Source organism: Natator depressus, chromosome 1 (genome assembly GCF_965152275.1).
Source record: "Natator depressus isolate rNatDep1 chromosome 1, rNatDep2.hap1, whole genome shotgun sequence".
Taxonomy (NCBI): Eukaryota; Metazoa; Chordata; order Testudines; family Cheloniidae; genus Natator; species Natator depressus.
The window spans coordinates 166,213,469-166,227,219 of NC_134234.1; the positions used below are offsets into that span (position 1 = coordinate 166,213,469).

The 13,751-nt window shown below is 43.7% G+C and overlaps 1 protein-coding gene across 1 annotated transcript in view; it reads right to left on the bottom strand.

Annotated features, from left to right (window-relative positions):
• Window positions 1-841: 841 nt before the first annotated feature.
• Window positions 842-13,751, bottom strand: part of LOC141998375 (uncharacterized) — a 137,375-nt gene continuing 124,465 nt past the window's right edge. Inside the window, exon 4 of the mRNA XM_074971139.1 lies at window positions 842-1,198. Coding sequence (XP_074827240.1) covers window positions 936-1,198 — 263 coding nt within the window. The 3' untranslated portion in view covers window positions 842-935. The remainder of the gene's footprint in view (window positions 1,199-13,751) is intronic.

The following is a 13,751-nucleotide window of genomic DNA, read 5'->3' on the forward strand; positions in this document are numbered from 1 at the left end:
AACATGCTCAAATTTGTGAGTACTAAATAACTGTACATTTTTTAAAAAAAAAAAGTCTGTGGTTGTCATTGGATACATTGTTTATCACTTTTTAACCTAAATTGTTGGGTAGCGTTGATGTTGGCTGATGAGCAGTTAACACGTTTCGCCTAGAAAAACAGGAGCCAGCCCAGTACTGAGGTGCTCTGGGATCACTGCTTTTCTACTCCACTTCTTGGTCACATTTGAAATTCTGACTCAGTGCCCAAAATTACTTCCAAGCTCTTTAGCTTTACTGTATCTTCTTTACTTAACAGGTAGCCATGTGCAATCCTTCAACTAGGTGGAGTTGCAGCAACAAGGGCCAGGTTCAGTATCTATAATTTAGGGACAGTGGGTTTGTTTACAAGATAAGGGAGTGAAACCATGCACTTATATTTAAGCGAGTTTCAGCTTGAGTCCTTTCTAAGGTAACTCTCACTAGTGTTAATTCCATACACATCCAAGAAAAAACAGACACCTTTAACCCTAGGAAACAGTGTTCTATGCAGGTTTTTCCTTGTGTGTTTTAGTACATCTTTCTACATTTTCCCAAATATTTGTGACGGATTTAACCACGTGGCATCCATGAAATTTAGTGTGAGTTATGCGTGTCTAAATCCTAGTTCTTCAGGGCATAAAATGATCATTATCTGGGATCAGGAAGAAATTTATTCCCATAGCAAAGTATTGCTCAGTTAAGTGATTTGTGGGGGTTTTTGTGTTTCCCTGAATTATCTGGTACTGGCCATTTTCCAAGAAAGGATAACAGGTTTACATGGACCACAAATCATCTCCTGTGTGGTGATTCCTATCTTTCTTCATCCTGTCTTATTTTGAATATGCAAGAGGCTCAGGGGTCTTTGTTAGTGGGTAAGGCGGATTAACTACCATATATGCTGTGGAGTGACTATTAGCTACAGTGTCCAGTATATAAATTTACTACTTCTTTGAGTGCTGTCCCTGTGGGTGCTCCACTCCAGGTGACTGTGCGGCCCGGCGCTGTTCATCAGAGATCTTAGGTAGCAGTGCCTGGTCGAGACGCACAAGCTCAGCTGCTCTCTCGCGGTCTTGTTAGAGTCTGCCTGAGCGTACATGTCCCGCGCCCCTCTCAGTTCCTTCTCAACCATCCTCAGCTGAAGATGGGACTCAGGGCAGTGCTGATCCTCTTCCCTGATCTCTGAAAGAAACAATTACAAAGAATATAGAAATAGTTAGTTAGTAACATCCCAGTTGTTTCCCTTCCCTTAGAATAGTTACTTAGTTTAAAAAAAAACAAAGCTTTTTTTCCTCAAGCTTGTCTCCCGTGGAGACACTCTTCCCCCGGTACTCCAAGCTCAATAATGCCAAGGGCTTCAGGATTTAAGAAATGTGCTTCCTGTAAGGACTCTATGCCAAGGTCCGATCGACACTCACGTTGTGTGAAATGCCTCAGCTAGACACACATCCCTGCTAAGTGTGTCCACTGCACGAGCCTCAAAACCAGGGCTCATCATGACAGAGACCTGTGGCTGAAAATGCTTCTTATGCAGAAATCTCTGCAGCTGCCTCTGGAGACGGGCACTGTCAAACCCTCTCCCTCATGCTCCCCGGCCAGGTCTGAACCAATTGGGAGCGCTGCTTCACCCTCTCAGGCAGAGAGGCAAGAAGCCCAGCTGTCTCCAAGCAGAGACTTTCACAAGGGTAAAGGGTCTCCTGAGAGATCCTTACCCTCAGTGCTGTCAGCGCTGAAAGGCAGGCGCCTCCGACCATCCCACCACCTCAGCCACGGCTCTTGCAGAGCTCAGAGGCAGGGACCCGACTTCCCATGCAGGGAAGATCTCGGCACCAGCCCCTTCGGCACCAAAAACAGAGCCGGTGCTGACAGCGTGCTCTACCCCGATGCTGACAAGAACATCGGCACCGAGCCTGCCTGCCTGCCAGCCACTCACATAGCAGCAGTGGACCTCCCACAGGGCGCATACAAGATACCTGTGGCACTGGGAAAAGCCAAGCAAAAGTCTGTGCAAGCCTGTGAGCATAGATCGCACGCAGCGGAGTCAGACCCTAGGGAACAGCAACAACAGTTCCTAAGTCAAGACGACCTTTCAGTGGCACCTGAGCCTAACTCTCCGCTTCTGGACACACAGTGCTCACTCTTTGGCCAGCCGCTCTCCCCACCTGACCTGGCCACCTTTATTGACAGTAAGCCTGATATGCAGCAACAGCAGGAGTTCTCCCCACCTGCCTCCTCCTCCTCCACAGGAACCTTTTACACCTCAGATCACGGCTAACAACCACCAGCCTCAGTTTCCCTACTGCGCCCCCCTGTGGGCGGCACCTAACGTCTCTTATCCGATGCCTTGGCCTCACTGATACCCTTGGCCAGCTCCTACTGCCACTCGCCCTCATGCTTCTTCCACCAGACCACAAGCTCCTTCTGTGCCTCCATCTCCAGCTCCATCTACTTGTAGAGTGCCTGAACTCCCCTCTGAAGAGGTGGGCCAGGGACCATACCCTGATTTGTCGACTCCTAACTCTCCATCAGCTCCAGACGGAGCCCTCATGCCTCCGCCTCCACAGAATGTGGACGACCTCAAAGAGTTCCAGGAACTTTTCAAGAGGGTGGCACTCAGACAAGACATCCCTTCAGAGGAGGTCCAGGAGACACAACACAAACTCCTCAAAATCCTCCAACCTTCTGCACCCTCAAAGATTGCTTTTCCCATAAATGAAGCGCTCCTAGAACCAGCTGACACTCTCTGGTAGACCCCGCCTCTATCTTACCAACTTGCAAAAAGGTTGAACGCAAATATTATGTTCCTGCTAAGGACATAGACTTCTTATTCTCTCATCCACAACCAAATTCTCTGGTAGTGGATGCAGTGACTCGGAGGACGAAACAGCCGCACTACTGGCCCACCCCACAAGACAAGGACCTCAAACATCTTGACACCTTTGGCCGCAAGGTTTATACCTCCTCCACTCTGCAATTTAGAATTGCAAACTATTCCGCCCTACTTGCAAGCTATGACTTTGATAACTACAATAAACTCTTTGATTTTACCTCCCATATTCCAGAGGACAGGAGAGCAGACTTTAAGTCAATCTTTGTCAAGGGCCAATTTGTTTCCAGAACGGCCCTACAAGCATCTCTGGACATGGCGGATACAGCTGCCCACACTACTACAACTGCTGTGGTTATGCACAGATCTTCCTGGCTCTCTGCATCAGGTATTCCCCAAAGACCTGAAGACCAAAGTGGAGGACCTCCCCTTTGACAAAGACAAACTTTTTTCCAAGAAAACCGACAAAGTCCTTCACGCCATGAAAGACTCTAGAGCAACCCTGCGCACCCTGGGCATTTACCCATCCCTTTCCAGGGGACAACGGATCAACCTTACCAGAGGCCACATACACAACAGTGTCACTGGCCTCAGCACAGACCATACGATATGCCCAGAAATTGCCCTAGACCTCCTAGGCGCAGACAAAACCAAGCGCAAACAGCTACTTCCCACCCATCGGGAAATAAACAATTTTGACACATTGGTCAAGGGTCTGCACGACCACTCCTTGACTCCACCGCCTACTTGCCCATTTGGCCACCGCCTCCAGGTTTTCCACCATGCCTGGCAGCAGATTACACAGGACTGTTGGGTCCTAGAAATAGTTCAGTCTGGTTACTCCATCCCTTTTATATCCCACCCTCCCCCGTCCCTCTTCAGGGACCCCTCTCATGAGCACCTACTTCACGCAGGAGTGGATCATCTTCTATGGATAGGTGCAGTGGAACCTGTGCCGACACAACATCGAGGAAAAGGGTTCTACTCCCACTACTTTCTGACCCAGAAAAAGACGGGGGATGGAGGCCTATACTAGACCTAAGCCGACTGAACAAGTTCGTAAAAGTACAGAAGTTCAAAATGGTCACACTGGGCACAATAATACCTGCGCTGGAACAAGGGGACTGGCTCACAGCCCTCAACCTACAGGACACCTATTTTCATATATCTATTTATCCAGCCCACAGACGCTTCCTAAGGTTCACAATCGACACGACCAATTCCAATACAGGGTACTCCCTTTTCGACTCTCCACAGCACCGAGAGTATTCTCCAAGACCCTAGCTGTAGTCATGGCCCACCTCCTCAGACACGGGATCATACTTTCCCCCTACCTAGACAATTGCCTTATCAATAGCAACTCATACGACAAGATGCTACAAACTATCCATTTTGCCATCTCCCTCTTCCACAGCCTGGGCCTGCAAATAAACATCCAAAAATCCATCCTGACACCTACACAGCAGATCAAATCCATTGGAGCTCACCTGGACTCAATTTGAACCAGAGCCTCACTACCACACAATAGATTCCTCACTATCATACACCTCATACGCGCACACTCTGTTCGTCTCAGGATTCAGGCAAGAATTTGCCTACAGCTCCTTGGCCACATGGCAGCCACCCCTTCGTGGTCCAGTACGCCAGGCTGCACATGAGATGTCTTCAGAGTTGTCTCAACTCAAACTACAAACCCAGCAGGCACAGCATCTGCATGCTGCTAACTCCTCCAGCAAACATACTAACTTCCCTACAATGGTGGACGAGACCAGAGAACCTCTGCATGAGCGTTCCCTTCCAACAAAATCCCCCACGCTCATGCTCACCACAGATGCTTCCCTAATCAGCTGGGGAGCGCATCTGGGGGCCACACAGCACAAGGCCGCTGGACCGCGCCAGAGACGCATCTACACATACACCTCCTAGAGCTCAGAGCAGTGAAACAAGCCTGCCTTCACCTTCTTCCCCTGATAAAGAACAAATCTATCCGGGTCCTAACGGACAATATAGCATGTATGTTTTACATCAACAGAGCACGATCGCACTCCCTATGCATGGAGGCCATCCGATTATGGAATTGGTGCATACAACACCACATACAAATTACTGAGTCATACCTACCCGGCTGTCACAACACTACCACCGATACACTCAGCAGACACTTCTCCAAAGAACACAAGTGGGAATTGCACCCCACGATACAACAACAGCTCTTATCCCAATGGGGCACCCCGTCAATAGACCTCTTTGCCACAACCCAGAATCGCAAATGTCACCTATTTTGCTCCAGAGCAGGATTCGGGACTGCATCCCTAGGAGACGCGTTCCTCATCTCGTGGAACAACTCTCTCATGTACACCTTTCCACCGATACACAGGGTCCTGTGCAAGATCAGAGACGACAAGATCCAGATCATACTCATTGCTCCGGCTTGAGCGAGACAGACATGGTATCCTTACCTGCTCCACATGTCCGCCCGTCCTCCACGGACTCTCCCCAACAGACCAGATCTGCTTTCTCAGGACAACGGACGAATTCTTCACCCTAAGCTCCAGAAACTCCACCTGACAGTGTGGTTCCTTCCTGGTTCCAGACCCACGAATTAGCCTGGTCTGAGCAAGTCCGATATGTCCTCTTGCATAGTAGAAAAGACTCCACTCGTAAAACTTACCTGTAGAAGTGGAAGCGCTTTTCCCTGTGGTGCTCAAACAAACACTTATCACTCCATACCGTGACCCTCCCAAACATCCTAGACTACCTCCTGAAACTAAAACAGGATGGATTCTCACTCAGCTCCATCAGGGTACACCTAGCGGCCCTTAACACCTTCCACAATTCGTTAACTGGCTATTCACTCTTTGACCACCCCACCATAAAACGCTTCCTCACGGGCCTACAAAATCTCTACCCTGAGATTTATCCATTGGCAGCTGCATGGAATCTCAATCTCGTTCTTCATCTGTTGAAACCTCCATTCGAGCCCTTAGCTACCTTCTCTCTTCTTCATACGTCCATGAAGGTAGCTTTCTTGGTTGCTATAACATCAGCAAGGAGGGTAGGGGAAATAAGCACCCTGATGGCCTACCCTCCCTACACAACCTTCTCGAAAGACAAAGTTACCCTGCGACCACACCCTAAATTTCTCCCTAAGGTGGCGTCCACCTTAACCAACCAATATACTTACCTACATTCTAACCCAAACCTCATGAGACTCCACACGAGGTGACTCTGCACACCCTCGACATCAGACGAGCAATTGCCTTCTACTTAGACAGGACTAAACTATTTTGTAAGTCCTCATGATTATTTGTCTCCACTACCGAGAGATCAAAGGGTGCAGCCATTTCTAAGCAACAACTTTCCAAGTGGATCTCTGACTGCATCAGATCCTGTTACCGCATTCAGAATGCTCAACCGCCCGAAGGCATCAGAACTCATTCTACTCGAGCCATGTCAACATCCTTTGCTTTCCTCCATAATGTACCCATTCCTGGTATCTGTAAGGCAGCCACGTGGTCATCTGAACACACATTTACTAAACACTATGCTCTCACGCAGGATACCACGGCAGACACTATAGTAGGCCATACAGTACTGTCTACAGTACTCACTGCCACAACTCCAGAGTCCCACCAGGGTACTGTTTCACATTCACCTGGAGTGCAGCACCCACAGGGACAGCACTTGAAGAAGAAGAGAAAATTACTCACCTTGCAGTAACTGAGGTTCTCTGAGATGTGTGGGTGCTCCACTCCCTGCCCTCCTCCCCTCTACTTTGGAGTACTATTCTGACTTCTCCACTGTAGAGAAGAAACTGAGGGGGATGCAGGACATGCGTCCTCAGGCAGACTCTAATGAGACTGCGAGACGGCAGCTGAGCACCGTCCCGACCAGGCACTGCTACCAAAGATCTCCGACCAACAGCGCCAGGACACACCGTCACCTGGAGTGGAGCACCCGGAATGGAGCACCCACAGGGGGACACATCTCGAAGAACCTCAGTTACTGCAAGGTGAGTAACTTTCTCTTCTGGAGAGGCCTTCATTAAATCAAAATAATTATTAGAGCTCTTCTGAACCAGTTTCCTGCCAGAAACAAAAGCCCTAACACAGTCAGGTTTCAGGCTGATAGTGTAAGCATCTCTAGAAAATAGCGTGTCATTCAGCTATGTAGTTAGCATAAACTCAGAAGCAATGTGACTTTCCTGTTGGTGCTGATAATATTGAACTAAAATAGTGGGTGAACTTAGTTTCTAGTGGTTCGAGAGATGTGACCATTCCTATTAGTATATTCCCCCTTTTAACAGTAGGGAATATCTGTTAAACTGGTAGAATTAAAAAAAAAAAAAATTAAGCATGACCATTGAATAAGGAAGGAATAGTGGTTATTACTGATGGTTATTTGCAAAAATCACAAGCACCAATAACCTGACGACCCCCTGAGGTGTCCCGACCCCCAGTTTGAGAACTCGTGAACTAAAGAAATGAATTTAATTACATAACTTTATAAAATCTTATGATAAACAAATAATAATCTAATTTTTACAACATGACATGGCTATTTTATAATCCACAGACATTACCTTCACAGTTACACATAAACATAAATTGAGAAAACAAATTAAAATCAGTCCCCACAGCAATACAGTGAGAAGAAACTGAAAGTTCTCAAAAGCGTAGGTTTTGTTCACTTAAGTCTCAGTTAGAGTCTTTGATCACCAAATCTAGACGGTCTGCTGAACATCTTCCCTCCACGTGCTTGTAGGAATCTTCAGCTGGTCCTCTGCTGAAATCACTGCTAGCCAGTCAGCGGACTGATTAACCAACCACTCAGTTAAGTGTACAGATTTAAAGAAAACCCTGTTACAAGAAAATACAAAACTGAGAATAGCAAAATGGAAATGACCCTTTCCCCATTCCTACATTTAAAGAAAAGTTGGTGACTCTGACTAGTTTGGACAATTTAACTAGAAAGGTTTGGCTAAAATCAAAACAACATTCAAAGCATACAATTAAAATAGAAGTCATTTGTCCCTCCCAATTTCCCCTGGCTATAATTAGCATTGCCCATGTTTCCCCTGTTGGAGGGTTAACAACATCACTAACCTGCTGCAAAATGCTTCCGAGTTAGGGACAAGAGCCTGCTTCCTGCTCCTGTTGCTATGTTAGGCATGCAGATGGCAGATGCAGTAGTTCACCCTTGGAAATGATTTTACATTAAATTGAATCCTTGAGTAACTAAGCTTGCTGCTGCTAAGCCACGTATTTTGGTACCATGTGCATGTTCGGGAGACGGTAGGTCAAGCATTCCATATCTGGTTTACCCTGACTAAACACTGTTTAGCGAGTCTACTATATCATTTCATTTCTATGCAGCCGTTTATGTAGCAGAGTCAGCAAAAGGTTCATCTGCCCCATTGATGATGTGCTGCTGCAATAATAACCCAGCTCACCTGAAGGAGCAGGAGCCCCTGAAGGAATTCTTGCTGAATCCCAGCATTATAAGGGGCTTTACAAAGGAATATCAGCTCTATTAACCGCCAAAAGTGTGCAGTGTGTGGTTAGTGTATACTAGCAAGCATAGAGGCATAGTCCTGGTAACTCCCCATATTGGGTGGTTAGTGCTGGTGCTAGCCTGGAGCAGCCTTTATGCTCAGGGAGAGCAAGGAATGGAATTTGATCTTGTACTTTCACAAGGGTGACATGGTAGCAATAAGTTACCTCCTCCACCCACGTGGGCACCTGAGCAGCACAGTTGCAAACTTTCATGCGGTAAATAAGCACCCCGACTTTCACAATAAGCCAACACTGAAGCTAATCCCATGCCAAAACAAGCCAATCCCTAAGAACCCCAACGCTCTATGTGACTAGATCCCCCCTGCGAGCAGTCTGAGACTATGGTGGGCCCACTGTGCACCCCTGACTCTCTCCCTCCCTTGCTGCTGCTTGCCTCCCCTTACTCCTGCTTGCCAGGAGCCGATCAAACAAAAAGAAGCAACAAGCTACAGGCCAAAAACTAGCCAACAAGCACCTTACAAGCCAATTAAGCCAAAAAACAGCCCAATTTCTGCAGGTTTTTTTGCAGGTTTCGCTTGTATGCTGAGCAGGGCCAGCCAACATCTGGCCCTAAGCCTTAAAATCAATTTTATTTCTGTTTAAAAAAAAAAAAAGCTTTACATCCACACATACTCAAACAATTAGGGATGAATAATTAGGCATAAGGCTGACATAAGATCCCTGTAGGAAAACAATCAGTTTGTGGAGCTGCCATATTATCCTTGTTGCAGTGCAGATGACAATAGATCTGGGATTCAGAATTATTATTGCTTCCAAAAAACAATAATTTTTTACTGTGAGCTGTCTCAGCAATAAAACGCAGTAAAATATATGAATAGGGTTACTAGTCATGCTACAGTAAACAATTCCATTACTTAATAGTTACACTGGAATGGCATTGCAAAGCAAAACATTATGGATGCACATTGCACACTGCATGTCTATAGCCATTACTATTACATGATATATAAGCATTCAGGGAACAACTGAATATTTTGACAGGTCTAGGTTAGACCTTAACAAGAAACACAGCCTTTACGTACTGACTGTAACCAACAGCCATCCACTGAATCAGGCATTGAGGCAGACTCTTCAGAGCTGAAGGGGAGAGGATACTTTCAAATGGCAGAGCTATATACAGGATTACAGACGGTGGGGAAACCCTGCTGCCTCGTAGGTGGACGAGGGCCCCAGTGTAACAGAAACTCAGACCTTGAAGCTCTGCTTCCTATTCCTTATCTGTGACTGACAGTGGAGCACTCACTTATGCCTCCTTCTTTTTTTGGAGCTCCCATCTCCAACGATCTTGGAGGAGAGAGGGAAATAGAGAAGATCACCAGTGCGTACCCCACTCTCGCCAGGGCTCCTGTTCTGCAAGGGAATAGATACCAAAAGAATTGCAACAGGTAATTCAACTAGCTGTCGAGAATGGTATAAACAAAAGGCCCTCTGACACTAAGGTGACAAGAGGCAAATGAGGACTTAGATACAGTATTTTAGAGAGAGAGAGACTATAAGTGACATGCAACTGAGTTTGAAAAATATAAATTCACAGAAGTGGTCTGATTATGGTACACTGTGACCCAGGAAAGCATAACTGAAATGGTTTGATTCTATACAATTAACAAAATAAAACCTTAAAATCAGAGATAAAAATGCTTGTGTTTTGGAAATCCAGAGCTAGGAAGAAGTTTTGCTTTAAAAGCAACTTATTTTTATTTAAGTATAGCAGCCAGTCTGTAGATGCCATTAAGAAAAGGAATCCATAGCATTAAAAACCTTTTAAGTTTTTAATCAAAGTTAAAAGCAAGTGATTGTCTCCTCTCTCCAGACCAAGTTCAAGTATCTATAATAAACAAGAGTGAGCTAACCTAAGCAGTTCTTGCACTGTCTCCTTGCCTAATGTTGAACTCTGATTTCCCATCCCAGATTGAGCTATTCCCAGATTCGGATCTCTAAATAAGTGTTAAAATAAACCAGAACAGCTTGGTACTTTTGTCTGGGGCTGAACTTGGTCCCTTGTTCCCTAAGCTGGTGGTAGCTGGGAACACAGTGAAGGAAGTGTGCTCGGCCCGAGTGGAGGGGAATATCTCTTCACAGTCTAGAATGACCCCTTTTGGCTGAGCCAGAGCTGTGGTGATGAACTCTAGAGGGAACTGGAAGGAGAGACTGACATTTGAGGCGAAATCAAGAATGTAACCCAAAGGACAACCCTGCCCCCACTCCCAATGCAGCAGTATCAAGTTAAGTAGGTTTTGTTTCTGTTTCAATTTGGCCTCTGCAGTTTTAGTTCAGTGTAAACACAAGTGTATAGTAGCTTAATCTGAATAGCTCTCCAGGTTTCCTACCCTTACCTAACACAAAACGCATTGAAAAGGTGTGTTGTAGGTTTATCATTCTTCAGATCGAACAGATTTCTCACTGTTTTGTCTTGATATCTATTTGGCCTGGAATGGAGCTAAAAGCTCCCGCAGTTGCTTCCCACCCTAACACACTTGTGATTAGACATGCCTCTCTAAGTTTGAACCTCTCACTCTGTCAAAACCTGCTTTTTATGGGAAGAAAAGGTAGATTTTTCCAAGCTGTCAAAAATGAACTGTCCAGATGTCATCTTCAGAGTTCTCTCTTTTTTTAGAGACAATTTTGGTTCCTGTTTTAATCACGGTTTTCCCTAATGTTTGCTGATAATCTGTGTTCCTTGTGGCAAGGGAATTAAGGCTGGAAGTTTTTAGTTGGCTCAGAAAAATAAGAGAGAAATCAACTTAACTGTAAATCTCCACTCTTTAATACCCGTTACTGTGACGATCAATTCTACCTTATAAAGTGAACTTATTGTGTTTCACTTTGCCATCAACTATCCAGATAAACCAAAGAACAAATTTAGTGTAAATATGACAGTGCTCACTTTTTAGTACACAGTGTCCCTGAACTGGGACACCATAATATAATAGTTAATAACAACTACGTTTAATTGAAAGAGACACAACTCTTGCTTCTTCAGAATTAACTGGGCCGCCGGGAAAGCCTCATTTCTGAAAAGTTAGTTTCCTGTACTGCTCAGTCAGTTCTACTACTCCAGTGGAGGGATTGGCTCCAATTAATATTCAGACCATAGATTCCCTTCTAAACTGGAGAAAGGTGTCAATTGCAGTTGCTAACAATTTCCAGCTCTGCCACATGAAGTTGTATGAAGGAATTTCATGTACGAGGAAGCCAAGGCTACCAGGCTCACTTTCAGTCCTATTTTTACAGTCAGATCCACATATTTCAGTGTGTAGCCAGAGCATGACTTGAATGCCCATGAGTGAACACTTAGGTGGCCAAGTTAAACATAAGCTAATCGTACAGGTTTCCCAGTCAGTTAAATATTTCTCTTTTTCCCCCCCCTTCAAAATAAAAGCCAGCTGCTAAAGTTATAAAAACTGAGGATTTTTCAAACTAGGAGTTCATCTTAAATAAATAACATGCCTACCATTAGGGAAACCTCTTTGCCCTACTTATAAATCGGTTATTGAGTTAAAAGTTGTGATGAATCTTGATCTGTTTTTCATTTTACTTGTGCATCTTGGGTCACCAGTGAGGCCCAGTATCCTGGAAAGATTTAAGTATTTGATTTACTTTAGACACTATGAGTAGTTTGACTGGTGTGAATGGAAAGTTAGTGTGCGTAAACTAAGCATGTGGTAAGTGGAACTGTGGAAATAACAGGTTTTTCAATTCCCGTTCAATCCCAAAAAATCGGGGCGGGGGGATCTTTGGGTCAAATTAAAAATGACATTTTTCAAAATGTGTAGGCAAATTTAGAAGTAAAAAAAAACGTTTGGGGTCAAATGAAGTGTTTGTTTTGACATAATGACAAATGTTTTGTTTTAATTTCAACTATTTTTAAAATGTTTTTGATTTTTTTAAAAATAAAGTTAAAGGGAATTTTGAAATGAAAAGTTGGTTTGAATGAAAAAAATCAAGATGTTTCATTTAAGAAATGTTAAAATAAAGTGCTGATTTTTTTAAAGAGTTTTTTAGCTATTTTCGAATGAAACAATTTGGTGAAACCAACATGAATTCACAAAATGTTTTGGTGTTGCTGAATATACTTTTTTCATTGAAAAATGGTTAATCCAAAAGATTTTGTTCAGCTCTAGTGGTAAGTCTTAGGACCTGAGTATTTAATGCTCAATTTACTGTCAGATGAAATCCTGTTGTTAAATCAATGACATAATTTGAAATCCCTGCACATATTGCAAAGCAGTTAAGCACATACATGTCTTTAAGCACATACTTAAATCCCATTGAAGTCAGCATGATTGAATCATACATTTACAGTTAAGTATACTCTTAAGTCTCTTTCTGAATAGGGTTGGTTTGCTGAATCAAGGCCACATTTAGTAATAATTTGGTACTACTCAGCGATTAAGTTTTACTCTTTGTGAATATGGGTTTACAGAATCAAGCCCTAAATAAACATGAAATACAACATAGGGTAAATCCTGAAGTCCTAATGGATTTCTAGTCAATCTTATGCGGGCAAAAGTCACTGAAGTCGAATTGACATTCTTAAATAGTTCTTCTAGGAAATAAAGTTTTCCCCATATTGATTTAGTTATTGGTAATGTTTGTTTCATGTGAGTTCATACACAGAAGCATTGTATTAATATTCTTCTAATCCTGTTTATCAAAATAAAATATTTATTATTCAGAAACATGGCAGGTGTTACCTCACCTGAAATATTGACCTGTGAAATATTGCTAAAACTATCATCACCTTTAACAACTATTCCTCTTCTCTATGTTATACCTTCAGCAGAGCTACTATAACAAAATGTCCTTTTCAAAATAACTCTCAGAAAACATTTCCAACTATCTCAGAGAAAATTATGTCTAATTGTGTTTCAAGTTAATTTGATATCCAGCAGCCCCACACTTGATGTTACAGATTCTATCATGTTTTAATTTCACCTTTATTTGCATGCCTACTTTAGTAGAATGATAGAGTGGGGAAAAGACTCTGGTGTCTGCAAAGGCAAATCTAATTAATTTTCTTTAAAAAGATTAGATTTGATACCACCAGCAAAACATGAGTGACACTGGATTGTTAAACTTACTTTTCTCTTTTGACTACTAGAGTTACAGTGTACAAAATATTTTTTTCTAGAAAGTGTTAAGGTATTTAAAATTTCAGAGTTGTATTTTCCAGACACTACTTTTATATCCTGTTAATTTTATCTAGTATAATAATTTGGTACTTCTGGTAGTGAGCACTCTCACTAGTGGTGTCTGAAAGACTGGATCCTTAGGCCTTGATCCTGCAATGAACTACACACAGAAGAACTCACGCTCTCATAGTATATAAGAA